We start from the raw sequence: 23,267 nt of genomic DNA on the forward strand, positions 1-23,267 counted from the left end.
ATCAGTGAAACAGTATTGGGCTAGGGATACGAGCAATTAAGAATACAAACAGGGGTTTTATATCGGCAGCCAAGAATTCAGAATCCCTGGGATGGGATAGTATGAAGAAGTGGGAGGACACTAACCACTGAGGAATAAGCCATGCAGAGTATAGTGATTGGAGAGGTCTTTTGAAGGAGGAAGATGATTTTAGACCAATAGTATCAAGCTTAAATAGAAATGGGGGCCACTAAACTGTACCTGAGGTTCTCTATGCCCACATACTGACTTAGAAAACCACACATTAATATTCTCCATGCACTATTGTATTTTTGTTCATAAGTTGGGCTGATAAAGGGCAGGTGTGTGAGGAGTGGGAAGCAGAGCCATAGAGGCAGATAGCTGAGATCCAGGGGCAGATGCCAGTTCTCTAAATCCTGTCATCTCTTTTCTTTAACACAGTGCTGAATCTTGTACACAGCCTGTTTGCCCTCTCCACTGAGGCACTCCAAACTGAACAAAATACTCCATGTATAGCTTAGTAAGGGCAGAGGGACCTAGTTCTGAATAATATAATTAAGGCAAGCTAAGACCATTTGGGTTTATTAGTTGGCATAGAATTGACTTCATCACTGTTAAGGTGCAAAAACTGGATTCCCCCTAGTAGAAAGTAAATTCCTTGAAGGAAATCCCCAGCTCTCTAGGCATGGTATTGATTAGCTAGAATAAAAACAAAACAAAACAAAAAAAAAGTTAATAAACTGATAACATGACATAAAGACCCTACCTTTCCTGTCATTAGTGATCACCTTCCCCTAACACAGAGACATAGGAAGATTCCTCAGGCTTTAGGGAAATAAAAACCACTTCTCTTGCATGATTTAAAAGACTTTTATTTTAATATACAATTTTGACATGGTTCAGTATAACAAATTATAAAACAGTATTCTATAAGATCTCACCCATAGGATGTTAAATCAGAAAGCCAATTATTACAGGAAAGTTGACAGGCTCCCCTCTCACCAAAAAAAGTCCCTCTTTGTGACCTGATAAGTCCTAACCACCAGGCTTAAAAGCAGTATTGAAAAATAAGTGTGGGATACATTTCTCAGAACTGATGATCTGGGTGTGTCAAAATGTGTATCACATTTTGGGTGTACTATAGGGTTGTGACCAACTCCAAAATGGAATGTCTTTGAAAAATTAAGGTAACCTTTTGCCACAAATTAATTGAAGTCTTCACATTTGGCACTGAACCCCCAAGGGACTTGTAACAATATTGTTTTCTTTAGAAAAAATAAAGTAAAGCCAAGATTTGATGGGAAAATAATGATGTATCCTTTGAATTGTTTAGAATAATAGTTCAAATTAGGTAGCAAAAAACCCCAATTATATTTAGTTTTATGACTATAATTCTACTCCTGGTCAAAGCCTTTAAAAAGGCTCCAGTCCTTTAAAGAAAAGGACAATGAGAAGTTATGTTGAGCATTAACTATTTAGCCTCTTCTGACTACTAACTCTGGAGTGAGAACCATCTTCTGGTGCACTAAGACTGATTCATTTGAACATAATCCTAAATTCTGAGGCTCTCTCCAAGTACTAATTGCTTCTTCACCACGTTTATTTAAGGTGAAGGTCAGGAAGGCCAGCGACTCAGGGAATCTGAAGCAATTAGCTCCAATGCAACAAATACAGACCTCAACTCATGAGTTTCCTTGTTTTCCCACTAGCCTGAACTCCCTCCTGTATACACCACAGGTAGATTATAAAAAGGGCTTTGACTCTAGCTCTGAAAATGTCCAGGTGATTTCTGGGAGATCAGTCTTTTAGGAAATTAAAAAAATTCTACTGTACACGGTCACAGTGTTTTGGAAAGAATAAGAATGTGTGGGCTCTGTCTGGCACATTTTTTTTCTTTTGGCACTTTATATTTTCCATGAAAATATTTGATCAACATGGAATGATTTGGCAACACTGTTACTGTTATATAAACTTAATAAAAATGCATCTTGTGCCATCTATGTGACAATGAATAGCAGCAAAATGTATATATTCTTTTTCAGGGTGGTAAATCTAAAACCAAATTCTCAAAAGGAACAGATGACTACTTGTGGGTCTCTTTATGTTCTGTTGAAATCTAGGAAAAGAGGGCTGATGATTTAAAAAGTGAACCCCACAGGCTAACACAGTACCTTACATGTGCTTGATTTTCAATTATTGTAAGGCACTCAATGAAGAACTTACTGACCCATGCTGTCAGCTACAACAGGCATGCATCATTACTGGCTTAATTAAAGTTTTAATACTGATTAAAATGTTTTATTATTGTATTATGTTAAACTGCAGTGGACTCCAACCTCATTAAGGGATACAGGAAAGAAATGATTCAGGAGCTTCGGATGCACAATTTAATAGCCCAGCTACTGTCAAGTTTTGATTTAAATAAGTTTTGATAAAAGCTCACTATCCTTTTGTGTTCAACATGAAAGTGCAGAAAGATTCTGAATGCTGCTTAATGAGTATTTACTGAATATAAAATTATTTGAATATGTGACATCTCCATCTCAATCCCTTTGGTAATGTACCTTAGAACAACTACATGGGGAAGGCATTTAAATCATTTGGCATTGGTGCATAGAGCAGTGGTGAAAGTGAATCTCATTAGCCATTTTGATTTAATTAAATGCACAATGTGCTTTTTGCAGCATCTTTTTTTTTTACATTTTCATTAGAAATTAATTGTAATAATAATCACCAGAAATTTCTTGAGCAGGTATATATACCACCAAGGCTGCTTACAAGTATTTCAGTATTGGGATAAGACTTAGAGGCACTTAATTACTTTTCAGAAAGGAAAAAAAAAGAAGGTACCTCATTAAGGTTGGAGCTGACATAAGTCACACTTGGTATGAAAATGCAGTTTGCCTAAAAATACCATAATAGTGATATAGTTAAGACGACATTTAAAAAACAGAGAGCTACTTAGCCATAAAAATACAAAAGCTAAAAACAGAATACAGGTTTCCAAAGTTTGTAAACCTGGCAATTTTAAAATAAGTACAAAATGAAACAAAACAACATGAATGGAAGGAAAAAGATTAAAATTATATAAATGTGCTTTAAAACAAAAACACCAAATAGTAATAAAACAAGCTCTAGTTGGATACCCTATTATGAAACAAATCAATCTTCCCTACACACACTTTTCTGCCATTCTAGGAACACAAGATACTTAATTAGGAATACTCTTCTGTGCCTATTAGTTTAAAATTTTGTTTTTAATAAAAGATATTATGTTTTACCCAAGTGCTTGCTCGGACACATATCAATGAGAAAGTTTGAAATAAATACACAGAGCCATCGTAATATTTGAATGCTAAGAGCACGAAAACTTGAAATGTCTGGAAAGTTTACAGAAAACAGGACAACAGTAAACTTTGTTTTTAACTGTCACACCATCATTAGTGTACATAATACTTCAGTAGCAGGTAATAATTAAATTGAAAGGATAGTATTCACTAATTCTGTTACAAAGTCACTTGATTCAGTTCAATAAAACTCAAAGTATGCTTAAGAGTGTTTCCAATCCTGAGCAGACTCAGTATTCCGACCTGATTGGAAATAGTTTGGACAACAACATTCCAGGTCATTGTTTGCACACAACACAATGAACATCAGTGGGAAACATTAAACAAAAGAAAAAGACAGTTCTATGTAAAATGCTTTCAAAAATATTAACACTCTTGTAAACTTCTAGAGTACTTATTACCTCACAGCATTAAACTACAGGTGAAATCCGTTTACCACGAACCGTATTTGTTGCTACAGAATGGGGCTACTCAAAATAGTGTGAAAAGCAGCATGAGTCTGGAGAAGGCTCAAAACTGACTTGTGACACAGGAATTTCACCAAATTGGGCTTCAATAGAATGACATTTCACCTGTCAGAAAAGACAATTGCCCAAAGTTGGGTTACTTGTGCCTAGATAGCTTGTAAACATGGAATGTTTTGTTCTGAAACACTCTGGTGAAGTGTGCAGAGTACGAAGGCAAGTTTCTTTTGATTTCTTCACAGAAGCGGGGGTGCTCGGCAGGCTTTAAATCGGGGTCATTCTCTCCGGGGCCATCCATTACCTAAGGCCAAGATGAAAACTCATGTAAACTTGGAAAATGTGCATTGTCATGAGCGGTGTAAGATGCTTTTAGAAATTACACAAGAGGTACAACTAAGTTGAAATTTTTATTAACCTAATTTTAGAGCTAGAAAGGCCATTAGAAATCATGTACTCCTGCCTTTTACATATGGGGAAATTGAGCCTAAACTTGCCAAAAGGACTTGCCAAGGTCACATGACCTCTGGGAGAGACAGGAATGTCACAGCCCAGACCACCTGATTCCTCACCCAGTTCTTTCACTTGTACTATACTGTCTTTTTCAAGGAAATAAGGAAAATTCCTCCCCTTAGCTTCAATAAATATGTAAAGGTAGCTATGGTATGTGATGTACTTATTAAAAACGTTCATTTTAAAATACAGTAACAGAATCTGTTACGGCCAGGGGCCTTTGGGTCATAGCTCACTAAGAGAATAAAGATTATTCCAGGTCATCTTATCTCTCAGCAAAAGCATCAGTTTCAAACCTATTTCTTCTTCCTTCATGCCATTCAACAAATATTTATTTAGTGCTTCTTGTGCACAGAGCTGTGTCATTTGTATCTAACCCCCATAACCTACTGTTCCTCTCAAAAAAAATTTTTTTAAAGCAAGTTGGACAATTTTTCTTGTCTCTTCTGGAACTTAAATTCCTAAGAGGTAAGGTCCTTCTCCTGCTTGTTCTTTCTAGGGCTCCTAGCAGAGACTCAGGCACCTTTTCCTCAGTGGTAGTCAGGGACAGACACTTTGCTCTTCTATAGCTATAGGCCAGAAAATCATTTTTCAGACATGTGGCATTGATCATAAGAACTTCAGACATCTGAAGAGGGTATTTCTGTGGCCATTCTTAGGAAAAAAAACAAGTCGGCATGCATGTCTGAGTAACAGAGGGTACCTAAAGCCTTGGTCACACGCATGGGATAGTACATGTTTTATTAATATGATGCATAATGTAAACATGAATAACTAGCCATGAAACCCTGCTAAGGAACTCGTTGATTAGTTGTGACTTCTTGTCCTCTCTGAGGATACTCTGTAAAAAGAATGACTACTGTGCTTACATGTCCATTCGCTATGTCAAGCAAGTCTCTGAGACGGCAGCCTCTGTTGTGCCTTCTTTCATAGCAAATGCTGTCTTCCAAGATGACATAGTCTGTACCAAAGGACCTCAGGAGGGAATAGACTTCCTCAGGAGATCTCTTTGCATATATCTGATAAACCTTTTGAAAAGGAAAGAAATGGAATAAGAACATACACTCACCAAAACCTGTAGGAAATAAGTCATGCTTGTTTTAACAAAATCATACTGGAAAAAAAAGACAAAAGTAATCTCTAGTGATATATTTGTAATACCCAACAACTTGAAAATATATTTCAATATATTTTAATAAAATGTTTCCATAAAATGTAATTCAACATTTGCTAAGCTCCTACTATGTGCCAGGAACTGTGCCAGATGAATGAGATACAAAAACATCAATTCTTGTCTTCAAAGATCTTATATTCTATGGCAAGGGAAATGATACATATACAAATAAATGCAAAACAAATACAAAGTAATTTCAGGAGCCAAGAAGGCCTGATAATTGGGGGAATCAAGGAAGATTTCTTGTAGGATACAGCACAGGAGCTGAACAGTTTTAAAAGGTGTTAGGGTTAAAAAGAGTTTCAAGAAAATAGGTGAAGAGGAAAAGCATTTCAGGCATGGGGACACTATGCAAATGCATGGAAGCTCGAATACATAACCAATGGCTCTGGAATCATTGTAAATCCCATCTTCAAATAACAGCTTTTAAATTAAAATTTAAAAAGTGATCACTACATATTAGACCAATTCTATATGACCATGCAAGCTTCCAAATATTTCTGCCTTATAAACTTTTAAGGTCTTTATATTCCCAGTTAACAGCTAACATTTACCCAGCACTTTTTAAGGTTTACAAAGAATTGGACCTAGTTAAGAGAGACATATAGACTGCAAAGCAGTTAGAAAGTTAAAGTTTAGAAGTTCACCTAACTTCTCTTTCTTCACTCCTATCCCTGACGAAAAGGTGACATCTTTCTGATAAGGCCAACCCTTTTACCTATACCCTGGATCAGTAGTTCTCAACCTTTCTATTGCCGTGACCCCGCAATACAGTTCCTCATGTTGCAGTGACCCCAAACCAAAAAATTATTTTGGTGGCTACTTCAAAACTGTAATTTTGCTACAGTTATGATTCGGAATGTAAATACCTGATATGCATTATGTATTTCTACTAGGGTACCACTGTCCACTCATCTTTGTAAACCTGGAATGGGGGGGGACTCCTTTTTCTCTCTCTCTCTTTCTCTCCCTCTCTCTCTCTCTCTCTCCCCCCCTTTCTCTCTCTTTCTCATGCTCCATTTACAATTAGTTACTATGTTATTTCAATGCTACCTTCACACCTCTCATATCTGTTTATTTCTCTCCACTCATATAACCACCATCCTAATTCAGGCTTTTATCACCTAACCTGTAAACTAGAAAAGCATTCTGGTTGGTCTGCTTTCTTCCAATTGCTTTTTCTAATTCAGTCTGTGCACAGCTGCCAAAATAATCTTAAAGCATGTCACATTCCCTGCTCCCAACAATGTCAGTGATTCCAAATAAGCATAAAATAAAATATAAACTCTTAAGCCTAGTATCTAAGGCCCTCCACCATCTGAATCTCACCTATTTCTCTAGCCTTACTTCATATTATTCCCAACCAATAATTCTTTGTTATAGATAAAGTGATTTAACTTGTTGTTCCAGAACTTCATTTCTCAAGTCCTTAATTATTGATCTCCTTAGTGTCACCTCTTAGGAATCCTTATCTTCCTTCAAAGATGCCACATTCTCATGATCTCTTCCCAATATTCCTTTTCTCTATATGTACTACATTTGTATAAATGTATCCTTCCAATAGAATGTAAGCTCTTTGAGGACAGACTTTTTTTTATATCTCTGTATCCCTAGCATAATGCTTTGTACATAAATTGTGGCTGATCAATGTTTGCTGAAATAAATTGAATACAAGAATTTTCAAGGGTGAATGAACCCTCTGGATGGTGGTTTTTCTTTCTAAATTTCTTTCTAAACTCCAAAATTATAGAGATCCTGCATGAAATTCCATTTATCATCCAACATAAGAGAAACTAGAACAAATTTGGCAGGTTATCCTAAAAACCTAATACAGGGCCTGTAAGGGCACTGACCTCTTTTGTTCTCTCTCTCAGTCCCTTATCTTCATAGTGTGGATGGTTGGTTAAGGTTCTCCCTGTGCACAGTTTGACTCCAGCCAACAACTGCATGCTTCCAGCAAATACAGCCTTCCTGGGAGTGTTTGACCTAGACGTGGTTTCCAAAAATTGAGAAAATATTAAATGTTATTAATTCAAGAAAAGACATTTGGAAAACATTCTTTCACCATTTTTTCAAACTCATTGAACCATTCTAACACACTTGAATTTAAAAAAAAATAAGCTCTGATATATTCACACTGCATTGGTTTCTGGTTTGCAATTTAATACTTCACCAGAACAAATTACTAGGAAGTACCAGTTATAACACACCTATCAGAACATATGTTCTGAGCTGTAAGAGACTTTAAAGATTTTCTGAGCCTGTCCTCTCATTTTGCAAATGTGGAAAACTGAAGCCAAACACTAAATAGCCTGACCACATAGATACCAGCAGACCTCAGATCCAAACTTAGGACTTCGGATCCCCAAATTCAGAGGTCATTCCATGTTATAACAAATTATGTAGCATAAAAAATTGCTTTTTGTAACACAGACAGCTCCTGGGTCTGGCTGGCACATTGCCTTTAAAACACAAACTTTGCTGTCAGGACCAATCAAAAGGAATTCTGAAGAAAGTCAGTTTTCAGTGTGAATTGTGCTTAAGTGAAAGGTTGCCCAGGGTAAAACAGAGTCTGATCTGTTTCTAAGAGCAAATCTTAGACCTGGAAAACTGCTTGACACAAAAAGCAGATCAGGGCTTTTGCTGTTATAGGGGCAGAATGATCACAAATACTTTACTGAGTAAGTCTTTAATGACAGAATCTATAAAAATCATGGAACAATAAAACCAACCTAGCAACAGAGATGGCATTACCATTATCAACTCCCTCCCTAAAAGATATCCATTATTATTTGTCTTCCTTTCTCTCTTATCCATTCCTTTTCTTTTTAACTTAAAAAATTATTTTAATTTTTTAAAAAATTTTATTTAGTCAATTTAGAACATTATTCCTTGGTTATAAGAATCTTTCCTTCCCCTCCCCTCATCCCTTTCCATAGATGACACACAATTCCCCTGGGTTTTACATGTGTCCTTGATCAGAACCTATTTCCATGTTGTTGATGTTTGCACTAGGATGATCATTTAGAATCTACATCCCCAATCATATCCCCCTCAACCCATTTGATCAAGCAGTTGTTTTTCTTCTGTGTTTATACTCCCAGTTTTTACTTTCCCCTGCAAGAACATAGTTTTGTTGGATAGTTGATTCTTGGTTGTAGATCTAGTTCCCTTGCTTTCCAGAATATCATATTCCATGCCTTTCAGTGTAGATGCAGCCAGATCCTGTGTTATCCTAACTGTAGTTCCATGGTATCTGAATGACTTCTTCTTAGTAGGTTATAATATTTTTTTCTTGGTCTATTAGTTCTTGAATTTGGCTATAACATTCCTGGGTGTTGTCAGTTGAAAATTAAGTACAGGAGGTGATCTGTGGATTCTTTCAATCTCCACTTTTCCCTCTTGCTCTAGAATGTTGGGGGCAGTTTTCTTGGATAATTTCCTATAGAATGGTATTCAGGCTTTTTTTTCTTTTGTCATGATCTTCCAGTAGACTAATGATTCTTAAATTGTCTCTCCTGGACCTGCTTTCTAAATCTTCTGTTTTGTGGATGAGGTGTTTCATATTTTCCTCATTTTTTTCATTCTTTTGATTTTGTTTTGTAGTTTCCTGCTGCCTTGTGAAGTCATTTGCTTCTAGATGTTGTATTCTAGTTTTTAAAGACTGAATTTCATCCCTATTTTTTTGGTCATCCTTCTCCTTCTGGTCTGATATTTTTTGGAGGTCATCTTTCATCTTCTTTGCCTCATCTTTCATCTTCTTTGCCTCATTTTCAAGCTGACTAATTTTGGCTTTCAAAGACATTATTTTCTGTTTCCACATGATTTATTTTTATTTTTAAGTTTTTTTTCCCAGTTGTCTTCAGCTTCTCTTAATTGTTTTTTGAATTATATTTTGAGTTCTCCTACAGCTTGTGTCTAATTCATTGGAGTTTCTGTGTTTTTTGCTTGGTGTTCCTTGATCCTCCTCTGTTTCATTTACTCTTTCTTCATTGCCTGGATAGAAGCTGTCGATTATAATTTGTTTTTTTCTTTTTCTGCTATTTACTCATATTCCCCCTTCTCCCCCCCCCCCCCCCCAGTTGCCTGTAATCTTGCTCCTCTCATGTGCTGGATCTGTGAGTTTGGGTTGTTCTGTCCTGAAGGGGTTTCTTCTCTGTTCTTCTCTTTGATCAGATAGTCTGATCTTCCCTGGCTGACAGTAGAAGCTGAAAATGAGCTGGGTTTCCTGCCCTGTTGTCAAGGTTGTTGCTTGTAGTTTGTTGCAGCCTTTGTCCTTGGAACTCAGTCAGCGAGGCTCTCAGATCAGTCTGTTGGGGATGGGTGTTGGAGCTTGAGCTTCCCTATCCTCTGAAGGCTTCTTATCTGCCCTTATGGATGAGATTGAGCCAGGGTGGTGTTGATCTGCAAAGCTGGCTGTGCCCTGAGGCCAAACCTCCAGAAAAGGGGGTGGGGCAAGATGGAGCATTTTGGTTGTGACTGGGTTGCCTGTTCTATGCTTCTCTTCCAGCTGCCTCTACACCGCCTGTGTTGCCCAGAGATTCCAGCCATCGCTGGAGGCTCAGCACTGTAGGTGGGGTGCTGGGACCTTCCTTCTTCCTTCCCCTTAAACCTGTGTGTTCTAGAGTTCCAGCTTTTTGAGTTGAGATACCTTTTAAGTTGGGTCCAGGAGGAGGGTTCCCTAGCTCTGACTTGTTGTTAGATTTGGTTTTCGGTCCCCTTGAAGCATTGTGTTTTTGAAAGGTGAGGAAGGGTTTGAGGAGGTCTGAACTAAGCTGCCATCTCTCTCACCCATTCCTAAGAAATTTGCTAAATGCCTACTAGCTATAGGAGATACTTGTTATGATATGATATGTGCTGGGGATATAACATTTTAAAAAAAGATATAGTCACTGCCCTCAAAGGGCTTACATTTAAATGGAAGATAGGAAAAAGAAATGTTTAAACATTTGATATAAAGTCTATACAAGAAGTAAGGAAATCTAGGACAAAGGAGAGCAAGAGGAGTACTTTAGGAAAATTTGAGGAGAGGGCATTTTCATTAGGAAGGGAGACTCAATGAAGTTTTCATAGAGGAGACAGAGCCTTGCCAGAAAAGGACTCTCAATGGGGAAAAAAGGAGGCAAAAAACAAAGCTACATTTTTCTTTTCATGGCTAGAGGAAAAGGTAACTATGTACTTTTTGGAAGACATAAAAAAACCGCTAAAGAATTTCTTTTTCTCTTTGGTGGTAGGGCAGAAGTAGTATTAGAATCAGATCCAGTATTAGAATGATGGCTTTTTCTGTCTAGGCTCATCTGTAAAATGGGGATAATGATAGCTCCAACTTTACAGGACAGTTTTTACACAGCTAGGTGGTGGAGTGGATAAGAGCACTGAGTCTGGAGCCAGGAAAACCCAAGTTCATCAGCAAAGGGAGCCAGAGCCTGGAGGCATTATGATTTAATGGCAAGAGTACTAGATTTGGTATCACAGGACCTAAATTCAAATCCTCCCTGTGCCATTTATCTTTGTGAACTTGGGCAAGCCAGTTAATTTCTCTGGGCCTCAGTTTCCTCATCTTTTAAAAGGCAGTAACCTCTAAGTTCCCTTGAAGTTCTAAATCAGTCATATTTTGTTTTCTGCATATAATTTCCTATCTTTTCAGTAAGACAGAAAGTATTTATGAGAGATAGCTATGGCATAGCTCATCTTAGAAATGTTTTTTTGGCCACTAAGCCTCTCACATCTTAAGATCAAAGTTTCCTATAGTGAATTTACATTACTATTTACATTAAATAGGAATCATACTGTCAAGTAGAATGGGAAGGAGAGAACTATTTCCAAATAATACTATTATAGAAACCCAGAGAAATCAAAAGGGTAATTTCTTTGGGTAGCCTCACATTTATTTACTTGTTCAAGCTTTACCTGAAGTAGTTCTCCTCAAACTAAGCCTGTTTGTCTTACTGTTGGGTGAATCTAGAATTCTACTTGGATTGTCTTAGATAAAGAAATCAGTTGGGTGTGCCTGTGTAAAAAGGGGACACACAGAAATTTTGTCTATGCCTACAGTTGAATTTTCCCTGTGTTCCAGGGATCCCTGGAGAAGTTGCCTCTCCAATCTCTGAAGGTCTAGGGAAAGGGAGGAGAGGCTGTTTGTACTTTCCTCATCCCTGGAAACTTGTGAGTGTTCATGGCCTTCTAGCCAACTTTATGGCCTGTTTATATCATCTTTCTACCTATATAGGGTCTTAGGAGACTTCAAAAGTTTGGAGGAGCAGAGGTGATGGGAATCTATACCAAGGATTTCCAGCAGCTTAGCTTAGAGGAATGAACTACTTAATTAAAGCTATCATTGGATCAACCCAGTAGCCAGATGTTATATCCTGCAGCAAGGGAGCAACTTCTATGGCTATGCCATATTTGGAAGTGAACTTGTTTCCAATGCTTTGTAGTTGCAACTGCTTTAAGTTTGGGACCACTCCCTCAAGAACAGAGATGGTAGACAGGAGAGTGTGTCTCCAGTTCAAGGGAAAGTCCTTATACTCCTGTTCTTGTATTTTCTTAGTAAGTATTCCTTTTTAAAATCTAATTTATTACCAATGATATGATAGGGTCAAACAATGGTCAAACAGATATTGTAGCCACTAATCTCTAAGTCAATGATATAGAAGAGATATTAAAGATAACCAATAATCAGTAGATACTGGAGAGCATCCTGGAATGGGTGTTCAACCTAACTGTATTGGAAAAAATCTCACTGTCCTTCAAGGAAGGATACCCTTAAAACATGTAGATGTAGCCATCTGTCCTGTGGGGACTTAACTTTTCAATGAAAAGGAAAGTTGAGATAAGGTTACCCAGAGTTTATATACAGGCTTCGTTTACTTAACACTTATTTTGAGATAGCTTCTTCCTTGAAAATAGTTATCAAGAAATGAATTTTTAATGCAGGCATTTCAAGATCCATTCCTGAATTACATATAGTTTATAAGCATGTTTGAATTTCAAGTTGTACGTTCCAAACCAGAAAGCCTGACTCAGCAAAGAAGTTCATGTATTTATTTAAATACTGTACTGAAAGAGAAGACCTTTATATCAAAAATTAACTGGCCTTAAGAGTAGAGCAAGCAAATATCAATAAATATTTGTTGAGTGTTCACTATGTTCATTTAGTTGCACTAAGCTGAAAAGGACACAAAGAAATGTAAAGCATCTTCTGTTTACTATCTAAATGGGAGATGAGAAATTTTCAAAGAAACTTAAAAAACACTAAAAACATTACATGATGAACTGACAGATGAGTAGTACAAATTCAAGAAGTATAAGAGTGAAAGCTGCTATTACATAGGACTTTAGAATTCATAATTGGAAGAAGCCTTAGAACAAGTGTTTTTAACTTGGAGTCTGGGAAAACCCAGCAATTTTATTTATCCTAACCCGTAACTGATATTTAGCATTTCCTTCCTTTATAAAAGCAGGCAACAAAGCATTATTCTGAGGAGTCCAGAGGCTTCATTAGACTGCCAAAAAGACACAAAAAGGTTAAGAAATCCTCCTTTAGAGATTATTTAATCCAAAATAGATGAGGAAACAAAAACCTAGAAAGGGCCAAACAGTCATTGGTACTACATTGTTGGGTGCAGTCCATTGGGATCATAGATCTGGAGTTAGAAGGGATTCCATTTAGTCCATTCTGCTCATTTTACAAATGAACAAACTGAAGCCCTGGGAGGAGGCTTGGTCAGGCACACACATAGCAAGTGTCAGGGTTTTTTAAGTTTCTTTGAAAAATTCTCATCTCTCATTTAGATAGTAAACAGAAGATGCTTTACATTTTCTTTGTGTCCTTTTCAGCTTAGTGCAACTAAGTGAACATTAGTGAACACTCAACAAGTGCAGGGTTGGGGGAGGTAGAATGGGGTGGTATGTTGAACGTTGGTCCTCTGACTCTGGAACCAGGCTCTTTAAAGCCTATCAGGTTAATAATGCACACTCTTAAGAATAGAGTATCTAACTTTATGATGCCTTCCTTTTCTACCATTATCTACCTATTCAAGCACTTGCTCTAACATCTTATACAGGAAGATAGTTTATTTTAGGGTCCATGAAGCAAATGTGAGATTTAAAATCAAACCTTTTGAACCCAAATCTAGTGTTCTTTCCACATATAATTCTGTTTATTTTGTCCTGCTATGAACATTAGCCATAATAGAAAAGACTGAATCATAAATGACTTGTTTCTAGTGCATCAGTGCTACAAACATTGTACTTTGTAGCCATGGCTATATATAAATGTGAATTATTATGCCATATTCATTTTTATTAAGTATCCTGACAACAAAAATCTGGTAAAATCCAAGAGCTATAACTTCCTCAAGGTTAATTATTAATATTGCTGCTTTATAAACCACTGAGCTCTAATGACTGTAGAAGTTCTGTGTGTCTAACTTCTAACTTTTTCTAACAATTTTATTTGAAATCTAAATCTCCTCCCCACCATAATCAATCTATTGCCAAAGCCTGTTCATTTCACCTTGCAACATCTCTCATTTACACACCCTCCTCTCCTCTGACAGAGACACCATCCTGGTCCTCATCACCTCATGCCTTGACTATTACAAGAGTTGGGTGGTTGGTTGGCCTGCCACAAGTCTCTCTCCACTCTGTTCTACCCTCTCTTCAGCTGTCAAAGGGATCTCCTTAAAGCACTCAATACGTCATTCCCTTTGCCCACTCCAGGTTCAAATATAAAATTCTATGTTTTGCTTATAAAGCCCTTCATAAATAGGGTTTAAATCCTACCTGCTACAGGAAACCTCTCCTGATCCATCTTAACATTAGTGCTTTCTCTCTGCCATTTACTTGTAATTTATATGACATATATATATATATATATATACACATACACACATATATACACACACATATATACATACACACATATACATATACACACATATATACATACACACACATGTACACACATATACACACATATACATACACACATATACACACATATATACATACACACATATGCACACATATATATACATACATATATATACATACACACACATATATACATACACACACACATATATATACACATACACACACATATATAGCTTGTTTGTATGAAGTTATATGCTGTTGCCTCTCCCATTAGACTGTAAGCTCCTTGAGAGCAAGAATTATCTTTTACCTGCACTCCCAGTGCTTGGTACATAGTAGGCCCTTCTTAAATGTTTATTGAATAAATATTTAATGATTTTCTTTAAGTATTTGCTTATCCTTAATGAAAATAAACCCATACCTATAGGTTTTTCCGTGATAAAATTATCAAAGGGACAAATGCTTCCTAGAACTTAACTGTATGACAGGTAGAGTTCTGTCTGTGCATTCCTCTTTCATGAATATTTCCACCTGATACAGTCTCTTAACGGTTGTGGTCTGTATCTAAAACAGCTAATGTGCTTCAAACCACTGAATGACACTTCTCTATTATAGAAAAACGAAGCAATTTTTACAAATGTCTGAACAAATGATGTATAAAATGAAAGGATAATTTGTTTTTATAGCTTTCTGCCAAGCTCCATAGCAGGCTGCCCAACCTGCAAACAATTTATTCTGTAAGAAATGTCACTAAATAATGACAAGGACTCACAGGTCAAACTGATTTACATTATATAATTTAAATGTCATTCCAAACAGACCTGATGGCATTTTGAACAAATAATCTCATTTATTTTTGAAGCTCTAAGCTTCAACAAGTTAATTACTGTTGAACTAATGGGTAAACTGAGCATTATAATATAATGTATGAACATTTGCTTTATCTACACTTCAAGAATTTATAGAACTATGCAAATACTACTGAATGATTCATTAAAAAATAAAAGAGGTTTAAAGGCATTTAAGGTCTAAACTTAACCTGATTCATATTTAAAATATCTAGCAATTCATTCTGCTATGGTTAAACTGCTAAGAAAACTTGGTGAATTTGTTTTTAAACCCAATGAAAAATTGTTGCATATTTAAGTATCATTAAAGAAAAGGAAGTATTGTGAAACAAGTTCTACCACAGCTCATGATGTTAAAAGATCCAACTCTCTAAGCCCATTTTTCTTAATTGCATTCTCAGAAGAAATTTTCAGAGGAGAAAATGAATCTATAAAGCAGGAAAAGAAGTGATGTGATAATTGACAAAGGATATGACTAGTGAATTCTATGGCAAATATCCATAATAAAACAAAACTTATTTCTATTTACACATAAAAGGAAAATTCTTAAAAAAAAAACACAAAATATACCTTGTACTTAAGCCAAAATTGAAACCTGGAAGGAAATCACAGGACCTGGCTAGTTAAGTATTGGCATAGAAATAGTCTTATGAATGAATGAAAAACATTTATTTAATTATTAATAATATTATTATGAGCCAAGTACTATGCTAAATACTGGAGATGATACAAACACAAATGCCAAACTAATTTCTCCCCTCATGGACCTCTAATATACTTCTCTTTCTTCGGATTTAGTGGATTTAATGATATCCTTTATGCTGACTCTCAGATATAAAAATAGTTTCTTTCCTGAGCTTCAATCCCACATTACCAATTCCTACTGTACATTTCAAACTGGATGTCCTAGAGACCTCTTAAACTTAATATGTCCAAAACAAAACTCATTCTCTTTCCCTCTTGGTTGATCCCCTTTCCCGCCATCTCTTCTTTACTTCTGCTCATCCACCACCCAAGTACCAAACTTATCTTCCTTAAATGTAGCTCTATTTCACTCCACTCCTTAATCAACAGTGTTCCCTATTGCCTCAAAGATCAAAGGTGAACTCTATTTAGCTTTTAATGTCTTTCACAACCCAGTCCTGACTAATTTTTCTAGCCTCACTGGACACTACTCTCCAGCACTCTGTTATACAGGCAAACTAGCCTTTTCATTGTTCATATGACACTCCATTTCTCAACTGTGTGTCTTTGCACTGGCTATCTAGTCCTTATATCTGGGATGCACTCCTCCCTCACCTTTGTGCCACAGAATCTCTCTCTTCCTTTTTGATGTAGCTCAAGCACAATCATTTACAGCAAACTTTCCATGATCCTCTCAACTGCTAGTGTCATCCTCAAACTACTTTAGTCGATTTATGCTTATTTATATTTACTCTCCTTATAGATATTCTTTATATACTCATATATGTACTTAGAATATCTTTGGTTAAACTGTAAATTCTTTGATAGTAAGAATTGTTTCACTCTGTACTTGTGTCTTTTAGTGGCTACCACAAAGCCTGGCACATCATAGGTACTTGATATTTGTTGAGAATATTCAACAGATTTATCACTCAATCATTTTAGACATGGAAGAATTTTGCTTAGAAAGCTTTCAGAATGTCTCAAACATTCATTTTATTTGGTAAGCTGCTTTTAGAGTATTTAGATTCAGTCAGTTACAAAGTATTAGCTGTTGTCCAAGCTTTGTAACTTTGAGCAAATTACTTAATCCCAGTTGCCTAGCCCTTCCTGCTCTTCTGTTTTGGAACCAACCAATACTTAGTATTGATTCTAAGACAGAAGGTAAGGGTTTAAAAAAACCTAAAGTACATTACTGATTGTTAGTACTCTGTCCCCTATGACCCAAATTTCTGACATAAAAGATCAGCCCCCTTCTCACCAATTTAATCATGAGCTGAATGCCAGAAAAAGGGCTGACACATGGGATAGTTTACAAAAATGTCAGTTTGGTTCTAGCCCTAAGAGATAAGAAACTCCTCCATCAGTGAGGAAACATGGTCAAAGAGGAAAAAATTAAGAACTAACAGACTCCCTGAAAACAATGATCTCCCTGCCCCCCCAAAACGCCTTATATTTCAATAAAGGATAAATGACAACTACCACCTACAAGGTAGAAAAAATTCACTGATCTCTTCACGAAAGGAATTTTGAAAGGAAAAGTCACAGAAAGACAGAGTCAAAATTCTGTGCTCCCACATCAAGAAAAAAGACTGCAGGCCTCCAGAAAGAAGCAGTTCAAGGAATCACAGTCAAGATCACAGAAGACCTAGAAGCGCCTACCCTAAACAAGTAGAAATCTTGAAATATTCTACCCTAAACAAGGTTACAATCAAGAAAATTTACCCTATGAAACTGAGTATCATCTGATAGGGGGGAAAATTAACCTTTAGTGGAACAGAGAACCTCATATATGTCCTCTACCAAGGCCCAGCCCTTCATCCTGGAGCTAAGCTCCCAGCCCTGGAATTCACCCACTGTAGTACCGTCTGCAGTTGTGTGGCCACTCCCTTTCATTGGATGGCTCCTCACAAACACTCCTTCTCTACCACACCCCCTCCCCCATTTAAGGAGGGTGTGCAGGGAGAAAAAATGAAATGTTATTTCTTGTCTGATTTTTGTGGCTGATCAGAAGACAGGGAAAAGAAAATAGGGGTAGCAGTGTCTTCTTTCCTAGAACCCTATACAAATCAGTGTTTACAAGAATACATATAATATACATCAGAATTATGGATTTAAAATTTAGGGTTGAAGTGGTAATTGGAGATCACAAAGTCTAGTGGTTGGCAAACTATGGCCACAGGCCAAATCTGCCAACTGTTTCTGTACAACCAGAAAGCCAAGGATGGTTTTTACAGTTTAAAAATAACTTTCTATTTGTAATATTTATAAAATTTCAAAATAACATTATTTTAAAATATAAAAGCCAGGCTATACAATAACAGGCAGTGGTTTGCACTCCAACCCCTGACCTAGTCACATGGGATGGTGAAAATCAATGCTACTGTTACTTTCAGATCATTTAAAGTTTAGTGCTCACTCCCTCTAATAATTATATCATATTTGCTTATTAGTATATGTGCTCTATCTCCTTAATATATTATATCCTGTGGGAGGGGATGGCAGACATTCTTTCATTTACATCTCTGTATCTCCCAGATTCTAATACAATGCCTAAATAATTGATTATTGAAACAGAATTTGAGCAATGCTTATATAAAGATTCAAGGACAATTCAACAAAAATTATTAAAAGCCTCTTGTGTGCAAGGTAATTTCTAGATGGTGAGGCAGATACAAACACATGGTTCCCAATCTCAGAGGTTAGAGTCAATCAGCCAACTGTTGTACAAGGATTCGTAGTCAAATTACAGTGCAATATGTATGAAAATTACAATGCAAAAGTGAATAAAAATACAAGTACTCTGAAGGCTCAACAAAAGCTCATTCTGACTGGAAGGAGGTTCAGGAAATTTTCAGACCCATAAAATTTTCTCTAGAATTTCTCATATTTGGAACTATTGAAATGATGTTGCTAAGAAACAAAGGATACATACTAGTAGTGCTGCGAGTAGTTTTTTCAGTTTTGAAAGCAAAAGAAATTTTGCTATGGGCAAATTAAAAAAAAAAAAAGGAAAGCTTAAATCCAATTTGATCTAGATGCTGGACTAGTGCTAATTTGCTGATTTAAGCAAACACTGTACATTTAAATAGACCCTGTTTTGGTTACATTCATCATCACTTAAGCTTATTTCACAAACATGCCTGGCAGCTATTTTTCTTCAGATTGTAATTCAGATTTGGGGAATTTTAAAGGAAAATTGTCAAAGGGATTGTATCACAATGGGGCAAGTTTCAAGCAGAGAGTATGAAAATCAGAAGTCTTATTTTGCCAGACTCATCCAAAAAACTCTAAAAGCTCTAAGGGCAATACCTAATAATGGTAACTTTAATGTAAGAGAAACCAAAGTCACACAGACCAATACTGATGAAATACAAACCTAAGTGAGAAACAGCCTAGATAGTGCCTCTTTATGCCCAGATTATTCTTGCCATTTTTCAAAGACATTATATTTTGAAAATCTCTGAATCTTTTCCAGTATGTAAAGTATGAAAACAAAGGCTGCTGCAGCAAGCAAGTACATCTAAGCTGAGGTTGCCTGAGACAATCTGGGGCCCTGGAGGATAAATTTTTAATGACTAAATAATTAATTCCTGAAAATGGGAGTTTTTAATGCAAATCCTGACAGCCTTTAAGTCTTCAGACCTACCAGGTGGTGGTGGCTTTATAGTATTAATCTTTAGCAGCATAATTTTAAGAACAGAAAATACCCATCCCACCTTCAGATGCATGTGTCATAAATTTCCAGTTGCCTATAGTTAATGCAAAAGTAATTAGCTTTTCTTTATATGAATAATACTCTTTCCCCATACACAATAAATACTGCAGGAAAAATTTACTCTGTAATTGTCTGCCATGATTTAAAATGAAATAAATAAATAAATAAAGACAAAGAACAGTTTAGCATTCTCAGCACTAGGCACATGTGAAAAATTATTCTCATTGCATCCAGTCAAATCCAGTCCAATGTTGGGACCAAAGCCACATGTATATTTTATATATAAATCTATATAAAACTCCATCTATTGCACTCAAGAGACCTAAGCTATCAAACATTTACCATCTCTTAATACACAAGTGGTGCTAAATGGTACTGGTTAGTAAACATTAGTCATGAGAAAGTGTCAATATGGCTACTAAAATCCTAAGTGATGGAGACAACATGGCCAATGCTTTCAGAATATGTCACATAAGATTTGCAACATCTATTTATTTGTGAATAATTACACTGCTGCTTTTAGGTTATAAAGTAGGGAAATGTAGTATTATGGAGCATAAGAATGCTGTTCTGGGTAGAAAGTTTATTTTTGCTGGTAGGAGGCATGTTTCATCAACAGAGCTTTGAAACACATGAACTTCATTTAGATGTAGAATACTGAATCCAATAATAAACTGAAGGAAAAAATAAAAAAAATAATGCTATAGAATAGTAATCTAAATTTCAAGATAGAAGCCTCATTCTTTTTTTTTTTTAAACAAGGTTAAGATTGAATGACATGACCAAATCAATTGAAATCTGGCTCAAAATGGTTGCCTATTGAATTTTCTGTACAAAATCAAAATTATGTCATTCACAAGCCAAGGAAATTCTCATGCATCTACAATGAAAGAAAATTAGAATGGTAGAAAGAACTGAAGAAAATAATGGTAGTGGAATGTTTGACAAAGACTTAAAAAATGCAATGAGTTTTCATGATACAGCAGATTTAACAGCAAATGGGAAGAGAAATGGATTAGCATCAATTATATAGTTAGTTCTGTCACTTGTATAGCATTTATCCTCTTTGTTTCTCAGTTTTCTCTTCTTTAAAATGAACATCTTCCCATATACAGTTATTCTTAAAGGGACTAGTAAAAGAAATAATTTTAAATATAATGATCTAAACAAAAATACCATTTAGCACTTCTTCAGAAGTGAAAACAGAGACACTTGGGTGACCACAAAAAGCACTGGTATAGAAGTGAAAAACTTAAACTTCTTACTTAATCCAGTTCATCAGCTCCACTGTGTCTGGGTCATAGAATTCTCTCAACTCTGATAGCTCCGCCATCATTCCTGGCCAGAACTAAAATGAAAAACAAAACTTACTTCCCACAACTATCATCAATATTATGTGAATGAAACCGTGCTTTTCAGGAAGCTCATATTATTAGCAAAGTAAATGTGTATATATTTATATATATACATATATGTGTGTGTGAATAATATATACATGTATATATTTGTTAATGAAGTCAAGCTCATCTTGGACTTCTGAGTAGCAGATTAAAAAAGTTTCCAGGATTATTTATTTTTAGGGGGGCATAGAGAATGCCTAATGAAAACTAGAAAATTCCAAAGTTCTTACTATATATGTTTGTTTATTATGTGTTTATGAATAATAATTAAATTAGTACTAATATACTTTGCCATCTTAGTGTGACAATTACTCCATCACCACTGATATTGGCTATTCAGTTGTTTAGTCATTTTTCAGTTGTGTCCAACCCTTCACGACCCCATTTGAGGTTTTTGTGGCAAAGATACTAGAGTGGTTTGCCATTTCCTTCTCCAGCTCATTTTACAGATGAGGAAACTAAAGCAAACAAGGTTAAGTGATTTGCCCAGACTGACACAGACCATAAGTATCTGAGGCCAAATTTGAACTCTGAAGATGAGTCTTCCTGCCTCTAGACCCTATACTTTATCCACTATGCCATGTAGCTGTGCTTACTGTATATTATTAGTCAGCTGACACTGGCTGTACAAGATTCTAAAATAATTCTGGGAAAAAAATTGTGCAACCAAATAAATACCACTACACAAAATAGTCCTAAATGTCTAATTTTAAACATTAGATTTCAATTCTTTAACCAATTCTAGATTATTCATTGCCTGAAATAGTCAATTAATAGATTATCCATATTCTTTGCCTTGTTTGCCATGAACATATCTCTTGGATTATTATTATTGCTCATTCATCCCTCTTCAAGTGAGAGAAAGGAGGATCCAAAGGGGATGAAATGCAAGTCAGTTGTTAGTGTCTCTGGTTATTGTTTTCTTGAAAAGGCAAGCAAAACTTATGCCTATAAGGAAGCCTTTGTATTTTTAATGGATTTCAATTATTTATAACCCAAATTTTGATCACAATTTTTCTTTCTTGGCAGGTGATACAATTAAAAAACAAACATTGACCAGCTCATTGTCTTCATTTTATTTCTTAAAAGTTTTCAGTGGTGCATATTGTTTTTAAGATAGTCATCTTCTGATATGTTCTCCTGACACTGAAGCTTCTTTGTGACAGAGAAAAACAGTTAAGCAAAACCAACAGACACAGAGTCTACTTCAGACAGTGTATTTTACATTCAGTACCCATAGTCTCACATCTCTCTGAAAGCAGAAAGTGGCATAAAAATATAGATATGCTATGCCTTTATATAGGGATCAGGCTAATTTCTCTATCATGCTGATTTTGGTAAATGTGCTATGGGAAGCAAGAACCATCCTGCCATTTTCCAGTTACTTCTAAACCCCTTGCTATCTGCCACGGAGATCCAAGGATTTAAAGTGTATGTAAGAACCTGTTATTACCATATTGGTTTGAAAATAGGCTACACTTTCCTTATAAAGAGTCTTTTTAAAAGACATAATAGCAAAACATCACAGCAAATTAAAAAGAACCTAGGGAGAAAAAAACAAAACATTTAAGAGTAGTAAACCAACATGGTACTAGGTTTTTAAAGGTTAAGGAGGAAGCTAATCTATATAGGTCACTCTCATTTGTTCTTTCCCTACTTTTCTTTTCCCCTCAGTTTCAAACTTGGAAACCACACCTACTTTTGTTATCTACCATCGTACTCTCCTTCCTTCACTTAATTTTCTGCTGCAAAAGTTAATTCTAATTTCTCCTTATCTTGGTAGCTGTGAGTAGCATCTATTTATAAATGGGAAGTGCAGTCTGGATAAAGCAGTGGGAAAATCAAAGGCAAGAAGATTTGCAGTGCTTTGTGGCCCTGGGGATAAGGGACAGGGAAAGAGAGCTGAAGGGCTTCAAGCAGGGATATAAAAAGTCACTAGCAGCATGCAAGTGGGAAGGATTTGCTTTCTTTATCTTATAGCACTAGCAGTAGGAAATCACTGACAGGAATGCTATTGTTATTGCAGAGGTCAGGAAAGCTTAAGCTGCACCTATGATAGTGACAGTAGGATTATGGCCCACATTCAAGTTTCATACAAATCAGACTTGGGCAGAAAATGTAGCCTATATTTTGAGCAATACAGTATAATCAGTTTAGCCATTTCCAGTTTTGTTGAAGAAAGAGACTACTTGCTGAACATCTCTTCTTCATTAATAAAACTGAAGAACATTATAAAAGAATA

At 36.0% G+C, this 23,267-nt stretch overlaps 1 protein-coding gene across 3 annotated transcripts in view; it reads right to left on the reverse strand.

Moving 5' to 3' along the window:
• Positions 1 to 854: 854 nt before the first annotated feature.
• DPY19L3 (dpy-19 like C-mannosyltransferase 3) overlaps positions 855 to 23,267 on the reverse strand; it is a 124,954-nt gene continuing 102,541 nt past the window's right edge. For all 3 annotated transcript variants that reach the window (XM_007474790.3, XM_007474788.3, XM_001367916.3), the window contains 4 exons: positions 20,891 to 20,973; positions 7,349 to 7,481; positions 5,191 to 5,349; positions 855 to 4,112 (listed from right to left, as the gene is read on the reverse strand). In XM_007474790.3, the coding sequence (XP_007474852.1) occupies positions 3,951 to 4,112; positions 5,191 to 5,349; positions 7,349 to 7,481; positions 20,891 to 20,973 (537 nt within the window). In that variant the 3' untranslated portion in view covers positions 855 to 3,950. The remainder of the gene's footprint in view (positions 4,113 to 5,190; positions 5,350 to 7,348; positions 7,482 to 20,890; positions 20,974 to 23,267) is intronic.

This window comes from Monodelphis domestica, chromosome 1, assembly GCF_027887165.1.
Source record: "Monodelphis domestica isolate mMonDom1 chromosome 1, mMonDom1.pri, whole genome shotgun sequence".
Lineage (NCBI taxonomy): Eukaryota > Metazoa > Chordata > Mammalia > Didelphimorphia > Didelphidae > Monodelphis > Monodelphis domestica.